Here is a 21,791-nt window from a genome sequence, read left to right on the forward strand (position 1 = left end):
GCCTAAAGTATAACTAGGCTCATAAAAAAAAATGAAAAAGTTCATGGTGGCTTGGTCCATTAACGGCTATTAGCCAAGATGGTCAGGGACACAACCCCATGCTCTGGGTGTCCCTAGGCCTCTGACTGCCAAGGCTGGGACTGGACGACAGGGGATGGAGGACTTGGAAGTTGCCCTGTTCTGTTCATTCCCTCTGGGGCACCGGGCACAGGCAGGACACTGTTGGAAGGCAGGACACCGGGCTAGATGGACCACTGGCCTGACTCAGTATGGCTGTTCTGATGACCCAAAGGATGGATTTGGGCCATGGGGGGAGGGATAGCTCAGTGGTTTGCGCATTGGCCTACTAAATGCAGAGTTGTGACTTCAATCCTTGAGGGGGGGGGGGGCACTTAGGGATCTGGGGCAAAAATCAGTACTTGGTCCTGCTAGTGAAGTCAGGGGGCTGGACTTAATGGTCCCTTCCAACCCTGATATGCTAAATACAGAACTTATTTATTTAGAGGCTTTCCAATGGTGCTGATCATCAGAGTACCTGAGCACTTCACTGACTTGCAGGGGAGGAAGGGAAGTACTGTCCCTATTGTACAGATGCAGAAAGTAACTTGCTTAAGGTCACACAAGATGCCTATGGCAGGAGCAGGAATTGAACCGAGGTCTTCCTACTCACAGTATCTTAAGCACAAGGCCAACCTTCCTCTCAAACACAACTTTCAATGTACCTAAAAGTTGGCCTTTAACCTTCACTTAGCTCCTCCTGCTCCAGCGCCAGACCTGTATCCCCCTTAGTCTCTCCTCCTCCCCCAAGAGTGTGTACTTTTCACCCGGGATCTTCTGTGACACACTCATTTCAAATTACCCAGAGTCCCCTGCTGCACAGAGACTGCCAGGGCTCAAGAAATCTGGACGAGGTATCTAGCAAACAAGTCCTCCAGCTGCACCCTTACCTGGAGAGTGTGGTTGTAGGTATGGGGAGGGCTCCCTCTTCCATGGATGGGAGGAAAGACCCAAGGTCTGTCCCCTGGTTTCCATGTCCAAGCTGGTAGCAAGCCCCAGATACCTGTCCAGGTACCAATGCACTTCTTGTTAATAGCGTGAGTGCCTTTGAAGCCTGCTCTCCTTGAAATGAACGTTAATTAATGCCGGAGTTAAAGGAGCCTGTACTGTAGAGGCACGATAGTGCAATACTTTCTAGAAAGGTACCAGTGCCTCACAAGTGCGTGGGTGTGTTCTCTCTTCTCATCCCCCTCTCCTTTTTCCTGCAGAAAACCTAGGAAATTAAATGCAAACACCTCTGTTCACGTAATACTAAGGTTGCATAATTAAAGGAAATGCAAAGGTTAAGACTCCTACAGCAATGCTAACTCTGCCACGTTTTCTTCCTGTATACAGCATAGTGTGTTTAATATAGTTTCCTCCCAGGGAGGTATTCAGAGAGCACTCATCACTTGGTACCGAGCATCATGTTCAATGTACACTGCCCCCAACAGAGAAAGTGCAATCTGGCCAAGTTAGCAAAACTGCAAGACCCTTCACTTTCACATTTGCCAAGTTTATTTGGACTGTCAAATCGTAAGGTTGCAAACCCCCCTAAATTAACGCATTTCATAAGCCCCAGAGAAAGCTGAATTTTCTCCAGTGACTAGTCCAGTAGCCACCTTACTAATCCCTTAGCTGAGGATGGCAGCCTGAACAATGGCTCGGTGTAGCTCAGATGCCAACGCAGCGCTTGCAGCAAGATGTGGTTTATTAAACGGAATTCAGTGTGACACTAGGAAAGTAAATTGATTGGAATGAAATGTAATTACTCAGAATGGCTGCTCTATGAATGAGAAGCAACGGATCAGTCAAGAACCCAGCAAGCTAATGCAATGGGCTGACGGTGTTATTTTCCGCATTTAGAGGATTCTAAATGTTCTTGAACATCTGCAGCTTTAGAAGAGACCAAGGCCCCTCACGGTTGAGTGCTTTGTGAATTCCCAAAAGGCAGATAAAGCAATGGAACCTCTGAACATTTTGGAAGCTACAATTAAAGAATACAAAGGTGCTATGGTACTAAACTAATGACAGTGTGAATTAATATACCCTCCTTGTGGGGGAAAGACCGTGGCATGCTTTATGAAGAAGGGAAAGTACCATTTTCCATTTTATGGAGGTGGGAACGCTCAACCTGTCGCATTGCAAGTCTGTGACAGACCCAGAGTTACAGCCTATGTCTCCTGACTTGGGGGAGAGCCTTTCATACACCATGTGGGTGAAGTGTTATTGACTCAAATGAGTTTTGCTCTTGACATCAGTTGGAACGGGCCCTTCGGCGGATCCCAGTCCAGCCCCAAGGATGGGATGAGCGGTTTCTGTTTGCTCTGCCCAGTCCTGGCCCATACATTCATTCCAAACGGGACATGGGCAGAGAACCAGTTAATGATTTCGGTATTTTCACCTTGGCCCCAGCAGAGCGCTTTTCAATGAGTGTCCAGCTAAGCTCGCTGTCAGCAGTGCTGCCCTAGCGGGACTGAAAGGACTTCCATAGGGACAGGGTTCCCAACAGGACTAGGCCACCTCCAGAGGCGCTCACCTTATATACAGTTGATCCAAAAGGTCAGCTAAAAAAATAGTTAAGATCTCTCAGTTTCTAGCCCTGCGGCTCCAACTTTGACTCAACACCCAGCAAAAGGTCTTCAACATGCACCAGAAGGTTATGGCTCCGTCCTTGCCAGCCTTTCCCTGCTGCAGACATTCCTTTGGCGTTCATTTCCTCTCTCACAACACTCACTGGGGACGGGTAAGAAAGAGCAGAGAGCTAATTTTCCTGCAGCAGACGGAGCACTTGCTAGATAGGGTGGGTGATAACTTTCAAATACCTGCAGGCCCCTCCGCTCCGGGCAGCCGGCCAGATGAACCGAGCCAGCCCCAACCCTCGGAACACAGCTGTTCTCTGATCAAAAACAAATCAAATAAGAAATGCTGCGTCATTAATTCCACCCGCCCGGCCATTGTGCTGGCTTCAGCGGGGTTGCCGCTGCCCCAGTTTGCCCCAGAATGTGAGAAAGACCCATAGTGAGCCCTGGAATATGGGGTGGTCGCTACCCGAGCATCCACCCCTGGCCTGCTTGCCCCTTCTTCCGGGCTCTGTAAAGATTCAGTCCAAAGAAAATTCCCCACCTGGGGTCGAATTGATTCAGTCCTCACGTGCACACTGGTCTTCCAGGGCCCCAACCCCAGGTCAGTGTCTCTCTCCCCTATTTCGCAGAGCTGGGTCACAGCTCAATGTCTCTACAGGAGCCAGACTTGCTCCCTCGAGCTGCTGCTTCAAGCCAGCTTCTCGGGTTTCTGTTTTCGGAGCATCCCTTCGCTGCAGCTACCTCTCGCATGTGTAACCCCTTAAGTAATCGGGGTTGGCTTGCCCCAGACACTCCAGCCATGAGGGGGCGACCCCAGATACGACCAGCGCCTGCCGATAGTTGGGGGGGGAGGGGCAGAGTGAGGGCAGCTGGCTTCAGCAGTGTTACTGGGCCTGCTCAGTACAAACCAAGCAGCAAATATGGGAGCAGGAGGGGTGTGTCACCCCACATGCCCCCCATGTCAGGTCTGGGCAATCCCTCCCCCTCTTTCAGTCCCATTTGCCAAAGCAAAGATTCACTTTAGAGGACACGTAGTATTGCTACTGAGCTGCCTCAGTTTCCCCATTGGGTGTGTGTATGGGGGGGGGGAAGGTTTAGCCCCCTCCAAGGGCTCTCTAGGAAGATTAAGACCACAAATCAGGCCACGCCCCTGGGAATCCTGTCTGAGGCCCCTTCCCAGACACCACCATCCATTTCTTGGCTACACTGGCCCTCTTTGCAGGTCCCACCCACCAAGCTGAAGGGGGATGGCTAGCTGGTGTACAAGCACTGCAGCCCCATTTGCAGCTTGTGAAGGACGGTGGCTTTACCCTAGTGCTTCATCCCAGGTGGAAATGACTAACCTCCCTGTGTTCCGGCTCGCCGGGGGTGTGGGTGGGTGGGGCACTGGTGGCAGGTTGGGGAAGGACTTTGCAACAGGTTTCATTTCCAATGTCAAGCCACACTCCTTGGAGCAGGAGAGATGGGATCAAGGCAAACTGAATCAGAGCCTGATGGGAAGCATGACAATGAGGGTTATAGGGAATCCATCATTCTGTGAACCTAAAGGAGGAGGAGGAGGAGATGGGGGGTTGAACCACACCAGAGAGAGAGAGAGAAGTGCTAGTTTCTTGCAATCACAGCTTAGAGTTTCCCCATTTTGCTGGCCTTGGTATAGGCATAAAAAGCAGACGGAACTATCCCTCAGGCTGGTGTTCTGCCCTCAAATGAGCTTGGTCCACCGGCAAAACTTGCTCACCAAGTACGTGCGACAGAGAGAAAGAGACAGAAGCTCTTGTGCCCTTTTAAAATCTTGAAACATTTAGAAAGTAGGCAGATTAGTGACGCTCCCAAGGTCATTGGTACAGAGATCCAGCAGCCTCTTGGCTCCTGATCCAGAATGAGAGTTCAAGGCAGGTTATGGCTGGCTGCCCCAGACGCCACTTGCTAACAAATTTAGCGCTGTCTGCTAATTTCGCCTTGGTCATAACAATGATCCAGTTTCTCGGGTTTCCTAGCAAGCTTCTACGGTATTACTTGAGAAGCTGATAAGGGCTGAAATACCTCTCCCCTTCACCCTAGCCCAGCCCTTGAATTAGGCAGACATGATCTACTAAAGCACCAAACACTCAGGCTATGTCTACATTAGCACTTCTGTTGGTCGGGGTGTGCTCTCCCGCCAGCATCGAGCACCTAAACGGGAAACCTTACAGCTGTGTCGCTGTAAGGCCTGTAGTGTAGACCTGGGCCTCTCACCTTCCTTTCCAAGCCAAGGAACAGTCAGCTAGTCACTAAATGTAGAGCATTTCACATGAGGGCGTGCCCTGAAATCAGCAGAGAGAGGAACGGATTGCATATCCGAAGTGATGGTGGACGGAGGAGCAGAAGCACAAAGTAAGACAGATGATGTTTTAGGAAATTCTGGATTTGGATCAAAAATACTCTCTGGATTTAGGTTTAAGTTCATCTGCTGGGATAGAGTTTCAATTCCTGAATTTTGTGTGTTGTGTTCTCTCTCTCTCTCTCTCACACACACAAAAAGTTTAAAACAACATGTAATAATCCTGTAACCACATTATGAGCAATTACAAAACAGCCTTACGATGAGTTTGTGTGTGACCATTGATGTTCTACTAAAGTCAAAAATGCCCAGCAACTGAACAGGGCTGACACTTCAGACCATGATAATGCAATTCCACTTTCCAGGCAGTGCATATCAGGGTGGCTAAGTTCTGATCGCTCCAGTTACCTTCTGCCTAGCTAAATTCTTCTGTAGCTTCAAACGGCTCTTCTCTTCCTGTCCTAAAGCGATGGATGCTGTGGATTGCCGAGTACTGTTGAAAAGTTACTGGGGTTTACCCCACAGGCAACTGAAGTTCAATAGCGAGTGAACAGATCCTGCTATAAATATTTTTAATACCACAGAATCGTTCGGAAATAGGCAGTGTGTGCGTGTCTATTTAAACATTACTATCACTAGCACCTGAAGCGTGTTGTCGGCATAAATTGTTTGAAACACAATCACAAGCCAGACATATTAACTCACTGTCTGTATTATACAGATTTATCCACCCCACCCTCCCACACTTCCTTCATGCCTTGTATTGAGCAAACCTTAAATTTATATTTACTGCTCCGAGTGTCACAGAAAGAACCAGTGGGTCTATGTTTGGTTTGTTTGCTCTCCCCCTGCAGAGTTACCCTAGGATTATTTTCTGGAGCCAGAGCGCAATATTTTGCAAATTAAGATCAAGTGAAAGCCCATTGTCATAGCTTTTAGGGGAAAAAAACCCTATAGAAAGATATCGAACAATGAAAAATTATAGAGTTGGTATGTCTCACTGAGCCTGGCTATGCCCTTAAATGCCAGAGATTCTGGTACCACCCTCAGCACCATACTGTCTTTGCTCAGGAAATATAAAAGCTAGTCTAAAACTCTGGGCTAAAGACCACGGTTGAGCACTCCACTGCTCACACTCAGTGGAACTGCAATGGGGTATACAAACCGCACAGGGTTAACGAGCTGCAGCGGGTTCAGCCCTGCCAGGCTCGGAGGAAGGGGTTAAAAGGGGAGAGCACGGCTCAGGTGCGGCTGGCTGGGAAGGAGAGCAGAGCTCTAGCTAGCACTCAGAGCCGGCTGCCTCTCACAGCCTCCCTGAGGCGAGGGAGGCCTTATGCGGGACCTGTTTGTTACCGGCGCCTTGTTTGCTGCTGTGGGGTAAAACTGCAGCAGGGGGAGGCCCTGCCTGAAGGGGGCAACAGCCAAATAACCCCCCTTTTGGTTTGGTTAGTCATGGTAGCGGTTTGTCCTGAGCTCAGGAGCGACCCTGGTCCCATGGGGTGGAGAACACAGGTCGCAACCTCTCCCTGTGCAAGGGAGAGTCCACCGTGACCCAGCGAGTGAGACGGGCAGAGGCAGCCCCAGCAGCTACTGCCAAGCTGCCCTGGGCACCTGGTGAGGATGCTCCCAATCAGCATGTGGCCACCCCCCAGATCTGGCTCCTTGAGGCTCTGGGGCCACACGCAGCCCCCTGGGGCCGACTTCCCACAGTGTCTTGGATCAGCGAGTTGGACCGGCTCCCCATGGATGTCAGCAATTCTCCCCAGCTAAGCTGAGAGAGAAACTAGAAGGCAGGAAACTGACTGTGATGGGGAAGCGTGAGAAGGAAATGGAGTTGGTGGCTGCAGGCTGCTCCCATCATGAACACAGAGCAGCTCTCCTGACTTGACTCTCCAAACCATGCTCTGCTCCCTGCCCGAGGATGGGCAGCTCCACAGTGAGGTGCTACATCTGCAGGTGGCAGGGCCAGAAGAGAGCGCCATTCCCATCAGTCTGCCAAGGGCCAATGGTCTGCTTCTCACGCGAGCACCCAGGCGCCCGTGCAGATACTGCTCGTACCTGGAGTGCAGCTGCAGGCAGGTGTGGATGGCAGAAAGCCAGAAACAAGCTGGTTTGGGCCAAAGTCACCATCCCCATCCAAATAAATGGGGCTGAGGCCATAGAACTGGTCTGCTCAGGGTGTGGCCAAATTCTTCTCCTGGACCACTCAGTAGAGGCCAGAGGCCCCGGGAGAGACTATAGAATTACATTCTGGGGAATGCAAAACTCCACTCAAGTATGCAGTCCAACTGACCCTACAGGAATGTACAGGGACCCCTGTAGTAGGGCTGGCCTCACTTACCCAGTTATTCTAGTTCAGGACTGGGAGTACTCTGGGATGGTATGGAAGAGATTTGGAGAGCCTTCTGATACTATGACCCAGGCTGCCTCAGCAGACAGGGGCCAAGAACCCAGGAAGCTGGTAGGTGAAGAGGCAGGACCTGCAGAGGGGAGTTCCAGACAACAAGAGGCCCCCTCAGACTCCCAAGCAGGTGAGGAGCCAAGGGTGCCCCCTTCAAGCATCAAACATTTTAAGGTGCTGTTCTGACTTTGCAGGAGGACAATGGAGAGATGAGACACTGAATCAGTTGGCCATTGTGAATGGAGAGGTGACAAATTCCCCTCCAACCCCTAATCAAACCAGGGATTCCTGTGGTTCAGAATCTGAGCTGAGTGGCTTTACTGTCCAGAGAAGGACAACCAGGTGGGGGAAGTATGAACACAGCTCACAGTACTGCAGCTATAGCATCAGGATGTCTTAGGAGTTTCAAAAGCTCCTCTAGTCCCTCTCTCTTTGAATACACAGGGATGGACTTGGTTGGGCCCCTGGAGAACAGTGCCATATGGCACCACGCTGGTGACGTTGTATTATTCCATGAGGTGCCTGGAAGCAATCCCAATACGCTCTAGGAAGGCTAAGACCATCGCGACCAACCTGATAAAGGTCTTTGCCAGGATACGGGTGAGCTGGGAGATCTTCACTGACCCGGGGACCAACTTAATGTCACAGCTGATGAAGGAGTTCTGTAGCCTGTTAAAGATTAAAACCACCCAGACCTCCTTGTACCACCCTTAAATGGATAGTCCTGTGGAGTGCTTATACCAGACACTGAAAAGAATGCCCAAGAAACCTTGGGATGCCCAATAGCCTTGTTCATAGACCCTTATCTGCTAGAGTTAGGAGCCCAGGCAGCATCGCCTATACACATAAGGGAGAACCTTCCACCAGCACAGAAAGTCCAAGTGCAGCAGACTCATTCCCTTCTTTTTCACCTGAATTAGGGCGAACCCACTTAACCTATCACGCTATCAAAACCGAGCAGGTCACAGAGGTAGACACACCCCATCTTCCTGCAAAGGAGCCAGGGGAAGTTGTTAAACAGGAGCTCCAAGCCATGCTGGAACTGGGAGTTACCGAGGAGTCCCATCGCGAGTGGAGAAGTCCTGGAATGTTGGCCATCAAACTAGATGGCACCTCCCAGTTCTGCATCAGTTTCTCCCACGCCCAGAGTGGACAACCTGCTAGAGTGATAGGGTGAAGCCAATTACATCACCACACTGGCAGATGCTTCTTGCACCCAGATCCCATGAGAAGTCTGGCTTCTCTGCTCTGTATGGGCTCTATCAATGCCATGTCATGCCGTGTGGCTCCCACAGAGCACCTGCAACCATTCAGCAGCTGATGGACTGGGTCCTCCGGCCACAGGCCCAATACGCCGTAGTTTATTTGGATGATGTGGTCATTTATTGCCATGGCGGGGAGATCCACTTAAATAACGCGGTGACCACCCTCAGGTACCTAGAAGACACTGGGTTGATAGCAAACCCAGCTAAGGACAAAATAGGGAAGGAGAAAACCACCTACCTGGGGTACACATTGGGGAAGGGCCAGGGCCAGCCCCTTGTGAATCAAGTGCAGACCTTGAAAGCTTGACCTGCTTCCACCACAAAACCAGTACAACAGGACCCCGGAGTCCCAGGAACTATCTCTGCTTTGTGCATGGATTCTCCACCACAGCAACCCCCCATCATGGGCATGACGGAAGGGCCTAGGAAGGGCTGCTGGTCAGAAGCTTGTGAAATAGCCTTGCTGACACATGGATGGGTAGGAAATCGGTCATCTAGATATCCCCTCCTATACGTTAACTGGAAGCTGAATCCCCAAGACATGGTATACTCCATCACTGAGAAGGAAGGCCTGGTGATGAAGTGGGCCATGGATACACTCTGATATTATGTCTTCGAAACCCATTCACCCTGATCACAGATGACAACCCCCCTATGACGGCTAACTGCCATGAAAGACAAGTACCCATCCAGCTGTACTCAGTTAAGATACAATATAAGGTGGGAAAGGCCTCCCCAACTGCCTGCATATTCTTCCAAGGCAGTGGAGAGAGCTGATGGTACCATCTTAAGGGGGAGGGTGTGAGGGACGAGACACCCCACACTGGCCAGGAAAGGGTTAACGAACTGCTGTGGACTCCCTCAGTCCCACCCTACAACCCCTGCAGCAGGTGTCAGGCTTGGAGGGAGGGGTTAAAAGGGGAGAGCACAGCTCCTTTAGGGTTAGCTAGGAGGGAGAGCAGACCCCCGGCCCCTACTCTGTGTGAGGGGCCTGGCTGGAGCCAGGAATTTCTTGAGAACCTGCTGCCTTGTCAGAGCCTCTCTGAGGAGAGGTAGGCCTGATGCAGGACTGTTTGCTACCAGCGCCTTGCTGTGGTCGGGTAAGACTGTGGCAGGTGGTGCCCTGTGTGAACAGGGTGGCAGCCAAATGAACTTCTTTTTGTTCCGTTACACCTGGCCAAGTTTACGCTAGTGATTTTCCCTGAGCCCATCTGAGACCCTGGTCACAGGATCTTTCTACCACAAGGGTAAAGATGGTTTGGGGGAAAAAAAAAAATTAGTTTGTGCCCTTTTTGCTTCTTTATGATCTACAAAAGCAGCCTGAAAGGGTTTTTCAAGCACAACAAAAGTCCTTGTTTCTCACCTTAGAAAGGTCAGGACTATCAACTCATTTTCCTTTTTTGCTAGAGATGATCTTGAAGATTGAGAGAACTGAAGTGGGAGCTTCCTTACCCTTAAAATGAAAAGGCAGGAGTGTTGCAAACTAACTGTAGTAAGATGAAGCCCTGGAACAGAAACCCTTATATCAGAGGTCCGGTATGAGGCCTGAACCAAAATAATGGTCAAGACTTTGCTAACATAAAGCAAAGTTAAGCTGTGAGTGAGAGGCAGGCTCTGCTCACAGAAGCTGGCAAGGAAAGGGCTGATGCTGCAAAAAGAGACATACCTAAAAGGTACTGGACACCAGATATCAGAACATTCACATACTTGCACATTCCACACAGATAACAAGGAACAGGCTGACCCATCCTAAAGACAGGGTCAAAAGGGTAATATGATGGATAGAGTTTTGTTCGAACCAACATGTATAAGGTGAGAGGCGGCACCTTACTGAGTAGAAGGGTTGTACCTCAATAGGTCAGGAGTGTTGTGTAACTTGTGAATGCACCCCTGGGGCGGTGTCTTTGTCTGGCCTAGGTGGCAGTGGACAGTCCCACGACTGACTGAGCCGGTCCATTGTCAGGGAGCACATATGTACTAGCAAAACTGTAGACATCTGATCCGGGAAGCTAGAGACTGTGTTTTGTTTGACAATAAACCTGGCCGGGTGCCTTCGTACCTTATCGGAGTCTGTGGTCACTGGGGATTCTCTCGGGGTCTGTTGTGCCAGCGATCTGCAGAGCCGGGGCAGCACACAGAGGGAACACACGCATACAGCCGACTGTTATCAACATTGAACAGAGCAAAGCACCACACCAGTGGCCGTCTGACCACACTAACAAGGAGAGCTTTTCTCCTAAATGTCTGCGAGGCCAGATTCAACATGTGGGATGTAGGGAGGAAATGTTCAGGGAGGAGAAGGTGGACATATAGGATTCTTATCATTAAAATCCTGCTTTCTGAAAGTTAAATGCTTTTTAAGCTTCCTTGAAATATGTGAGGAAGAGAGTTTAACAACTTGCAGGTCAATTCTGTAGAGTTCTCTCCCCAAAGGGAAGAAATGATCAATGAGCACAGCAGCTGGTGACAATTCTCCATGGGGGAAGGGTGAGGAACAGAATTCCTAGGCTTCCAGCAAATGATCAGTTCCCTACTTGTGTGAGCCACGGTAAGTCTGGTCATACTATACAAAGAGCCAGTCAGAACAATTAATGTGCCATGGAGTATTTTTTAAACCACATGCACACACCATAGCATGGAAAGGGCTTTGATGAATCTCAATGAAAGACTGTTTCAATGCATCCTAATGTAGAAATTGCAATCCTAGTTGCAGTGAACTGCTTGATGTTAGGCTGTTTGTGGGGGAGGGGAGAGAAATAGCTGCCCTTTAAAAAAAGTTGCCCATTACAGACGAACAAGCACATACTAAAATGCGCTCTCTTCTGTAGAGAGGAAAAGTATTTAAATGAGACAAATCCACGTGTTACAAGCAGAACATTGTGTATGTCAAGTAAAATGTAAACACAGATTTTTCTTCTCCGTTCACAAAATGACACACATGCGAGTGATCAGAAAAGGCATTATATTTGGTTTCCACGTTACTGAAAACTGATTTTGGTTTCGATCAATCAAATCTGAATGCCTGCGTCAAGGTTTCAATTTCCCTCCGTAACAGTAATGTTCAAGACGACCATAAGTAAAGGAAAGCCAGAGGGAAACCCAAGCACACTTCATATATAAGCTTGACTCCTGCCCTCTTCCACAGGAATGCTCCAGGGAATGTTAGTTTCAGCGGTTTGTTTTTTTTTCCTTCGGGTTATACTAACAAAAACTCTACTGTTTATTAAAGCAAAGCTACAGTAAATTTTCTTGCAGTCTTACAGCAGGTTTCATATTACCAGTAGGACATGCATGCATGTATTGCAGTCACACACATACACGCTCAGACATTATACAGTAGCCATTTGCCACCTTACCAAAAAAAAAAAAAAAAGAAAAAACCCTAGACATTCATTTCTTGTAAGTGGTCAGCATTAGAATCGCACTGAACTTTTGGATTTAAAAAAGAATACTGCACAGATCTCCGCTGTAAGTAATCCTTTTGCAACGGACGGAGCTTTTGTCTCCATTTGTTCAACATGCATCGCTGAAACTTGAAGGCACACTGGCCAAAGACAGCCCTGGTTTTCATTTTGTCATCTTAACTAAAGTGCTGCCCTAAGGGGACAAAAATAAAATGAAAAAAGGCCAAACCTTTTGCAGCACACAAGTTGAATGTCATTTAGACACCACAGTACTTGGAAAGGCAGCCCAGCTGCCTGGTTCTAACTCATAGCTGTGCTCGGAGAGGTATTGATTAAAGGAATATATTTGCCTGAAAAGAAAAAAAAAGTATGTAAAGGCAAAATCTGCCACCCTTTTTGCAACTTGCATGCTATAGACTAATATTCCATCTGGAAGAAACTGGTCCTTCAGTTACCAGCTTCAAGTGGGGAATCTCCTACACCCCTATCTGTTGCTGAAGCACCAGAGATTACAGCGCTGTTCTGATGTAGTGATTTCTCGATTCGGGGAAATGTGGATTAGCTCTACTCCCCTCAAGAGCACTAATCAAACCAGAACTCTCGGGCTGCTGACTACCAGTGCTATCAGAAGCTGTGCGCTTCTGGGAAGACACCTGGAGGGTGGAGCCATACTGCATTTCTGATCCTCACAGGGTTAGACTTGCTGAGCTTCATGACTTGCAAGATAAAGCAGGTTTTGGAAAACTAAAACCAACCAAACAATAATAATCCATCACCAAAATCATCATTAGGAAAGTTCCATTTTACAAAGGTCTCCTTTTGAAACCAAACTCCCTACTATGTGTACAAGGAGGGATGTGATTTTAAAAAAACAAGAGCAGTTGCCCGCCCTCCCAAGCAGTGCTTTTGGGGATCTTCCCAAAATTACATCTGGGGGGGAGAAAAAAGGTTGCGTGACCTTTTTAAAAGTTGTTCTTAATCCTTTTACAGACTCTCCCTTACAACTCAGCCACTTTAGCTGGGAGAGTGATTAGTATGAGAGTTTGGAGAGTCCTGCTCGTTTATGGTGTTCAGGAGGACACACACCGGCTGCCGAGGCAGATGGTGGTGGTTATGTTCACGGTGCTGCTCTTCGGAGGCACTGAAAAGCCCTTCTTCCTCATCCCCATGGAGGTGGCCACTGCAGCTGTCACAGAAGTCCAGGGACCCATCCAAAGTATCGTCGATGAGCCCATCAAGCTCCTTAAGGTCGTCGTCATGGTGGCCCCGGTTGCAGACGCAGACTTCGATGCCTGAGTCGCCAGTGAAACGGCGGTGCCTGCCAGGAGTCTTGTCCTTGGCATCGGGAATAGCGCTGTTCTGGTCTAAGCTTTCACAGCTGTAATCTTTAAGCAGTTCCTCCTTGCACTCGGAATCCTTATCCGGGAAGGACACAGGATCGGCCATCTCCTCCAACTCAGCTCCGGTGCTGGAGTGGCCTGGTTCCGTAGCCTGCATCTTGGTGACAGTTCGTTCAACCAGTGTCATGGAGGATTCAGGGTCCCGGACACTGAGGGACCCAGTGCTGTCAGTGCTGCTGTTATTACCACCTGGTGGTGGAGGAGAGCTTGTCTGTGCTGGCTGGAGGCTTCTTGGAGTATCCGGGATTGTGCTACTGCTGCCTGCCGGGACACACTGCTGATGTAAGGCACTATATGGTGGGGGAGGGGTTGGAGGTCGGTTCACCACTTCCTCATAGGGAGGTAGTAAATAATTTGGCAAAAATCCTAAAATGGGGAGGTAGAAGTTATTTCATGTGCAATTTCATGAAATTTGTTATTTAAAATAGATCAATGTCATTCACTTAATTTATGATACTTTGCCCATCTCTAGCAGCTTCTAAACCAGCAGTTCTCAAACTGTGGGTCAGGACCTCAAAGTGGGTCGCAACCCCATTTTAATAGGGTCGCCAGGGCTGGCTGGGGCCCGGGGCCAAAGCCCCAACTCCCAGGGCCAAATCCCGAGGGTTTTAGCCCTGGGTGGCGGGGCTCAGGGTGGCGGGGCCCTGCTGCCTGGGAGTGAAGCCCTTGGGCTTCGGCTTTGGCCCCTCAGCCTGGGGCAGTGTGACTTGGGTTTTGCCCCCCTCTTGTCCCCCAGGACGGTGGGGATCAGGCGAGCTCAGGCTTTGGTCCCCCCTCCTGGGATCGTGTAGTAATTTTTGTTGTCAGAAGGGGGTCGTGGTGCAACGAAGTTTGAGAACCCCTGGATTCTAAACCAAGCAATAATGAGTTAGCATCATCCCCTACGTGAGGCTGTAATTATCACATTTTAGAGAAGGTGAAACTGAGGCACAGAGAGACAACGTGACTAGATCAAGGTCAGAGGGAGTCTGTACGGAGCTGGGAATAAAATCCAGATCTCCTGACTCCCTTTCCCATGCTTAGCTACTAGACCACCCTGGACACAGCACTATAAATTACACCAGAGAATAATCCTGTATTGGTTGCAGGAAATTGATTAGGTGACTTCAGAAATTTCTAGGCTGGGGTTCTATAATCACTGGTGTTTACATTTCCAAAAAAAAAAATCAAAGATTTCACCCCTGAAGGAGGCAGCAATTACAAGAAAATTAAGAGATTTGTCCACATTTTGTTTTAACATTGGATTCAGTATTTGTGGTGTGGCCAGAGTGAAACCCTATCACCGCGAGTGACGAGGGGAACATTATATTTGTGCTTATAATGGACCTACAAATCAATTAAATATTTTCCTAAGCAGGCAAAACAGGCTAAAGTGGACTGAATTAAGCAACTGATCAAAACACTCTTTAAAAAGTATAACTTCAAGTGAAATGTCCTTATATCATAATACACCAGGGCAACTGCACTCTCTCCTCTTTCTGCCAATATAGCTCCCCCAGAGGCAGTACCAATGGATCTGTTAACTCACTGGAAATCTAGCATGGTCTAGTAGGCAGAGTATAGGATTGGGAACCAGGAGGGTCCCAGCTGAGTCACCATTCCCACCTTTTGGTGACCAACCTCTGTCAAGCCACTTTCTTTACCTCAGTCAAACCAGCTGCAAAAACAGGTTACATAGCAGGCGTATCAAAGAAAGATCGCTCCAAGCTCTCCTGACTATGGGCTTTTTAAAACCTCTCCACGGCTCCAGGAAAAGGTACAGGTAACCCAGGAGCAGAAAAATGCCCTGTTGCTGGCACAGTTCTGCTTCCAGAGTCAGCAGAGCACATGTTCCAGGCAGCTAGAATGTACCACCTCCTCTCCACAAGCCATAGGTCAGGCAGCAGCAGCCCCCAACCTCTCCCTCTGCCCCAGCAGCTTCTCCCCACCTCCACCCGACATGGCGAATTCTTTGGTCTTTACTCTTTCAAAAGCCAGCCTGCTCCCTCTTGCATCTAGGAAGATCTGTAGGCAGTACATACGGAAATAAAATGGCAGGGCTGAGTAGTTATGGGCTTCTCGGTAAGCAATCAGGTTAATCTCGTGTTGCCGCTGCTGTGCCTGGAGGCGGTGTTTGGCACGCCGATGATGGCAAACGCAACAGCAGCTTAGTATGATGATGATAGTCCACACCAGCCAGAACCCTGGGAACAAACAGGGAGGGAAGAACCGGTTATTCACAGTGCAAGTCATTTCCTTGGGGGGGGGGGGGGGGGCGGAAATGCCAAATACACACAAGACGCAGTGGAAAAGATTATGGGATAATATTTAAAGCAACGAGGTGCAAACCTAAAGCTGCAATGTCTGCAGATGTTCATACGTTACACTTGTGTTCAAAAATATACAGGCTCCACGGTGATATACTGACCCTAACCACAAACTGGGCAATTTCACGTGTGCTTCAGCACTCAAAAGAGCAGAGTTCTGGGAGAGATCACGAGCATGCTGGGGACATAGCTCCAAGTTGTCCAGGCACCGTGCTTCCTGTCAAACATCTCACCCATCCTAAATGTTTGTTCTAGCCAAAAAATATGGTTCCATATAGAACTGATGATGGCAAAACAGATGACTCTAGACTGGAAGGATACTTCACCTTCAAAGGATAGGTCTCACCCAAGCAGCAGTATACATTGGCGCTAAGTTTTTCTTTTCCCCAACCCCGCTCTGGCCCCCACTCCACTCCCTCCTCTGAGGCCCCACCCTTGTTCCGCCTCTTCCTGCCCCTGCTCTGCCCCCTCCCCAGTCCCCAGCCTGCTTGCTGCTCTCTGCCCTACCCAAGCCCCTCTCCTAGCCGTCAATCAGCAAATCAGGGGCGCCTCCGAACAGCTGTTGCTGTTTTTTTTCCGGGAGTGCTCATGGAGTCGGCGCGTATGGCAGTATATGAAGAACTTGTGGATCTAAAGGTGGAGGAGGCCTGGAATTACTTCAAGTCAAAGTTGCAGAAACTATCAGAAGCCTGCATCCCAAGAAAGGGGAAATAAATCATAAGCAGAAGTTGTAGACCAAGTTGGATGAGCAAGCATCTCAGAGAGGTGATTAAGAAAAAGCAGAAAGCCTACAAGGAGTGGAAGATGGGAAGGATCAGCAAGGAGAGCTATCTTATTGAGGTCAGAACATGTAGGGATAAAGTGAGAAAGGCCAAAAGCCATGTAGAGTTGGACCTTGCAAAGGGAATTAAAACCAATAGTAAAAGGTTCTATTGCCATATAAATAAAAAGAAAACAAAGAAAGAAGAAGTGGGACCGCTAAACACTGAGGATGGAGTGGAGGTTAAGGATCATCTAGGCATGGCCCAATAGCTAAACAAATACTTTGCCTCAGTCTTTAATGAGGCTAATGAGGAGCTTAGGGATAATGGTAGGATGACAAATGGGAATGAGGATATGGAGATAGATATTACCACATCCGAGGTAGAAGCCAAACTCGAACAGCTTAATGGGACTAAATCGGGGGGGTCTAGATAATCTTCATCCAAGAATATTAAAGGAACTGGCACATGAAATTGCAAACCCATTAGCAAAAATTTTTAAGGAATCAGTCAACTCAGGGGTTGTACCGTACAACTGGAGAATTGCAAACATAGTTCCTATTTTTAAGAAAGGAAAAAAAGGTGATCCAAGTAACTATAGGCCTGTTAGTTTGACATCTGTAGTATGCAAGGTCTTGGAAAAATTTTTGAAGGAGAAAGTAGTTAAGGACATTGAGGTTAATGGTAATTGGGACAAAATACAACATGGTTTTACAAAAGGTAGATCGTGCCAAACCAACCTGATCTACTTCTTTGAGAAGGTAACAGATTTTTTAGACAAAGGAAATGCAGTGGATCTAATTTACCTCGATTTCAGTAAGGCATTTGATATGGTTCCACATGGGGAATTATTAGCTAAATTGGAAAAGATGGGGATCAATATGAAAATTGAAAGGTGGATAAGGAACTGGTTAAAGGGGAGACTACAACAGGTCATGCTGAAAGGTGAACGGTCAGGCTGGAAGGAGGCTGCTAGTGGAGTTCCTCAGGGATCGGTTTTGGGACCAATCTTATTTAATCTTTTTATTACGGACCTTGGCACAAAAAGTGGGAATGTGCTAATTACGTTTTCAGATGACACAAAGCTGGGAGATATTGGTAATACAGAGAAGGACCGGGATATCATACAGGAAGATCTGGATGACTTTGTAAACTGGGGTAATAGTAATAGGATGAAATTTAATAGTGAAAAGTGCAAGGTCATGCATTTAGGGATTAACAACAAGAATTCTGGTTATAAATTGGGGACACATCAGTTGGAAGTAACAGAGGAGGAGAAGGACCTCGGAGTATTGGTTGATCACAGGATGACTATGAGCCGCCAATGTGATATGACCATTAAAAAAGCTAATGCGGTCTTGGGAGGTATCAGGCGAGGCATTTCCAGTAAAGATAAGGAGGTGTTAGTACCGTTATACAAGGCACTGGTGAAACCTCATCTGGAATATTGTGTGCAGTTCTGGTCTCCCATGTTTAAGAAGGATGAATTCAAACTGGAACACGTACAGAGAAGGGCTACTAGGATGATCTGAGAAATGGAAAGCCTGTCTTATGAAAGGAGACTCAAAGGAATCTCAGGAATGAGCAATCATTCATTCCAAACTCAGGACAGAAAGTAGTGCACCACAGTACTAACGTGGAATAATTTCACTGTTCTCAGTTCAAACAAACAAATACAATATACTGTGCCTCCACGTTCTTAGAATGGCACCTTCTCTTGACATCGTGAGATACACAAATCAGCCCAAATTCCTATCTTGGCCAAGCAGATTGAAGTATTGGATCTCTCTTTCATTATACAATTAATTCTCCTAGAGGAACGGAAATCTATCTTGTGCCCAAAAGTGTTGATGTTTTATGAGTACTCTGCATCTCCTGATATCTGTAGGTAAGTCGTGTTTAAAGCTCCCATGCAGTTTTTCTAGCTAGTCCACTCTGCCGGGCTTACTGTAAGGGTGACAGAAAAGAATGTAAAAACAACGAGTCCTTGTGGCACCTTAGAGACTAACAAATGTATTTGGGCATAAGCTTTCGTGGGCTAAAGCTCACTTCACCAGATGCATGGAGTGAAAAATACAGTAAGCAGCATACATATTACAGAATGTAAAAAGATGGGAGTTGCCTTACCAAGTGGGGGGGGGGGGTCCAGTGCTAACGAGGCCAATGCAATTAAGGTGGACATTGCCCATTTCCAACAATTGACAAGAAGGTGTGAGTATCAGTAGAGGAAAAATGACTTTTCGTAGTGACCCATCCACTCCCAAATTTGTTAGTCTCTAAGGTGCCACACGATCTCCCTGTTGTTTTTGCTGATACAGACTACCACTCAGAAAAGAATGTGAACTTTTGAGTAACAAGAGTGACAAGGAAATGCCTGTGGCACTCAATGTTCCATCCCGGTGTCAGAATTTTGCTATTTCTCTCCCCCAGTCACTCCCACTCCAAAGAGGCCTTTATCCAGAGATTGCCCCACTCCAATCTCCAACACTGCCTGGAGGGACTGATTTGCAATCAGCACCTTTCTGGTTGAAGAAGAATGGACAGAGATGCTATCCACTCACTGAAGCCCTAGCTAGACTAGAAAGTGAGAAACCAGTCACTGAAATCAGGTCTTTCACATAGCATCATTATGGAGCCAGCACCATGGTCGGCCTAGATTTCATTTAATCACCTTTCTGAATTTAATCTCGAGAAGAAAAGAAAAAGAAAAGAGGAGAAAGATTTGGAGAAAGTCATCCACAGCCATATTCAAAACACAGCTCTGAATTACCCCCACCCTTTTCCAACTGTTACAGGGTTGTTAAAATAAACAAACGCAGATTACTGCAGTACATTTTATCAGTGAATTTCCCCAGGAATTATTCACGTACTGGTAAGCTGTGCATGTTCAGCTAAGATGTGCTGGAGAGATGCCACTGGTAAGCAATTGCAGCTGAGGCAGCAGAATTCTTCTATTGGGATAGCTGCTCCCTCCCACGTCTTAGTCCTCCAGATACAAATCAAATATTTCTATAGGAATCCTATTGCAAAGGAATCCAAAGTGCTTTCCAAGACAAACTGATAGATAAGCTGGAGGAACTCAAGTAAAGCACAGTTATCTCCGGGGTGAAGTGTGGCAACTGTATAATGCACAGTAATATCACACAACAGTTCAGGATAGTAAATTAATGCTGGATTCCACTGAAGCTGCAGCTGGACTTTGAGGAAGGCAGAACATAATTAACTGGGTTGTTGTCTGACCAACACACCAGGAACAACACACCCTATTCTTATGGAAAGGGTCATGGGATTGTTCTTGAACAGAAGCAATCAAGACTTCTGCTGTATTCCTCATATGAATTTCTGGAACCAGAGCCAGCAAACACCATGTGGAGGGACTGGTTCACTGACCACCAACACTTCTTGCATCTTGTAGGTATTCATAGGTGGCCTCCCCACCATCCCAATTACTGACTCAGCCCAGGCCAGAATAGCTTGTTCGATCAGAGGATCACAGTGCAAGATGTTAAAAATTGCAGGCCATAAAAATCTTAAAACCTAGCAAATATTTAGTGCAATGATTTATTTGAAGTGAAAGTATGACTAGAAGGCTAAGCACAAAGATGTCTAGTAAGATACATTGAAAATACTGTACTGTGCTTACGAGGGGGGAAAAAGCACATTAGGGAGTGAACGGTACGTGAGTGCACCGAGTGTTGACTAACCTGGAATGAGTGATGGTGCAAATGTGAACAGAAACACCTGCAGGATCATGCACAGAATAGGTTGTTCTTTCTGGAGGTGGGGGAGAGTAGGGGATTTCCAAAGTCACCCCCTCAAGACTGGCCACATAGCAATTAACAGAAAACCCACGGAGATGAAAAATGGCAAGAGAATGAGCTATTGGTTGACTGACGGTGATCCTGAGCTGGCAAAGCATGGCTGAGCACAATGGCAGAGGCTGCACTCCTAATTTGGAGAAACATTCATCGATTCCAAGGCCAGAGGAACCATTATGATCATCTAGTCTGACCTCCCGTATAGCACAGGTCATAGAACTTCCCCAGAATAATTCCTAGAGCAGAGCTTTTAGAACCACCACCAATCCCCTAAGCATGGCCTGCTTTTTGTTTCCGACCCTTGGAACATGAACACAAAAGAAAACGTGTTTTCCATTACGCACAGGATAAAATATACTTCTGGAGGGCCTAAATAAAAGCCTTTCAAGTGTTGTTTCAAAGACCGAGAAAGCAGAGAGCAAGTCTACCTCATACAAACAATGGGGGAGATATTCAAAAGGCAAAACAGAAGTCTGGCACCCAACTCCCAATGAAAGTCAATATGAGTCAGGCACCTACCTGCCCTCTGTGCCTTTGAAAATCTTTCCCTGATGTGTTTCAACAACTTTCTCCCTCCGACGTGGAAGATACCTGCTGGCTTCATTTTGGGCTGAGCAAAATTATCCTTCCAGGGAAGGTGATAAAAGAACAGGCAGGGATCAAGCTACCCTGAGATGGAAAGTGCCTTCTTTGGAAGAATGACCCATCACTTCTTGGTCTATTGGTCAATGGCATCAAGATCTCTCAAATAGACAGAAATGACAGAGCGTCTCATGTTCTTGGTTAAAAAGATATACAGGACAATCATCAAATTCACGGAAGTTTCAGAATATTTCTCAGTTCACTAAATCAGTTTAGTCAAAAACAGAGGCTGCCCTCGTCTCAAAAAAGGTCTGCCTCTGAGACAGACTGGTATCAACAGCAATCTGTGGAGGACATGGCAATAGTGATGCACTCAAAAGTGTTTATTGCATCAGTAACAGCCAGGGAGTTAAGGTTTTCCACAACAGCTCTGTGCCACAAAGCGTCAAAAGCTTTTATTAAAAGATATTAATCAGCTCCATACACAGCATCAAACACACTGTCCAGGTAACAACAGTATGAATACTGATCGCAGCCAAAACAGATGCTATACTAGGATTTTTGTGGGTGGAGGTTCTGTTCCCAATACAATCAAACCCTTTTCTACTACACATCGGTGTATTTGGAGATACCTATAACAACATTTCACCAAGAGGGGGGAGGTCGTCATTTTCTGTCTCACAACAGGATGCACAAATACCATGTTCACCAAGGGCAACATTCCAAGCAAAGATTTCACTGAGGGAAGCTCCTTTTATCCAGTGCAAAATGGAAAACATGTTTTCTTTCATGTTCGTGTTGCAAGGGTAGAACAGAATAATCTGCCCTAGAGATCACAGTAAACTTAGGTAAATGCCACTGTTCTGTTGGCAGGAAACTCACTAAGGCCAAGCCAAAATACACCACAGAGGGC

General features: G+C 47.4%; 1 protein-coding gene across 5 annotated transcripts in view; it reads right to left on the reverse strand.

Annotated features, from left to right (window-relative positions):
* Positions 1-11,552: 11,552 nt before the first annotated feature.
* Positions 11,553-21,791, reverse strand: part of WBP1L (WW domain binding protein 1 like) — a 76,677-nt gene continuing 66,438 nt past the window's right edge. For all 5 annotated transcript variants that reach the window (XM_008179776.4, XM_065552626.1, XM_065552628.1 and 2 more), the window contains exons 3-4: positions 15,433-15,594; positions 11,553-13,777 (exon numbers count right to left, since the gene is read on the reverse strand). In XM_008179776.4, coding sequence (XP_008177998.2) covers positions 13,026-13,777; positions 15,433-15,594 — 914 coding nt within the window. In that variant the 3' untranslated portion in view covers positions 11,553-13,025. The remainder of the gene's footprint in view (positions 13,778-15,432; positions 15,595-21,791) is intronic.

This window comes from Chrysemys picta, chromosome 7 (genome assembly GCF_011386835.1).
Source record: "Chrysemys picta bellii isolate R12L10 chromosome 7, ASM1138683v2, whole genome shotgun sequence".
In the NCBI taxonomy this organism is placed as follows: Eukaryota; Metazoa; Chordata; order Testudines; family Emydidae; genus Chrysemys; species Chrysemys picta.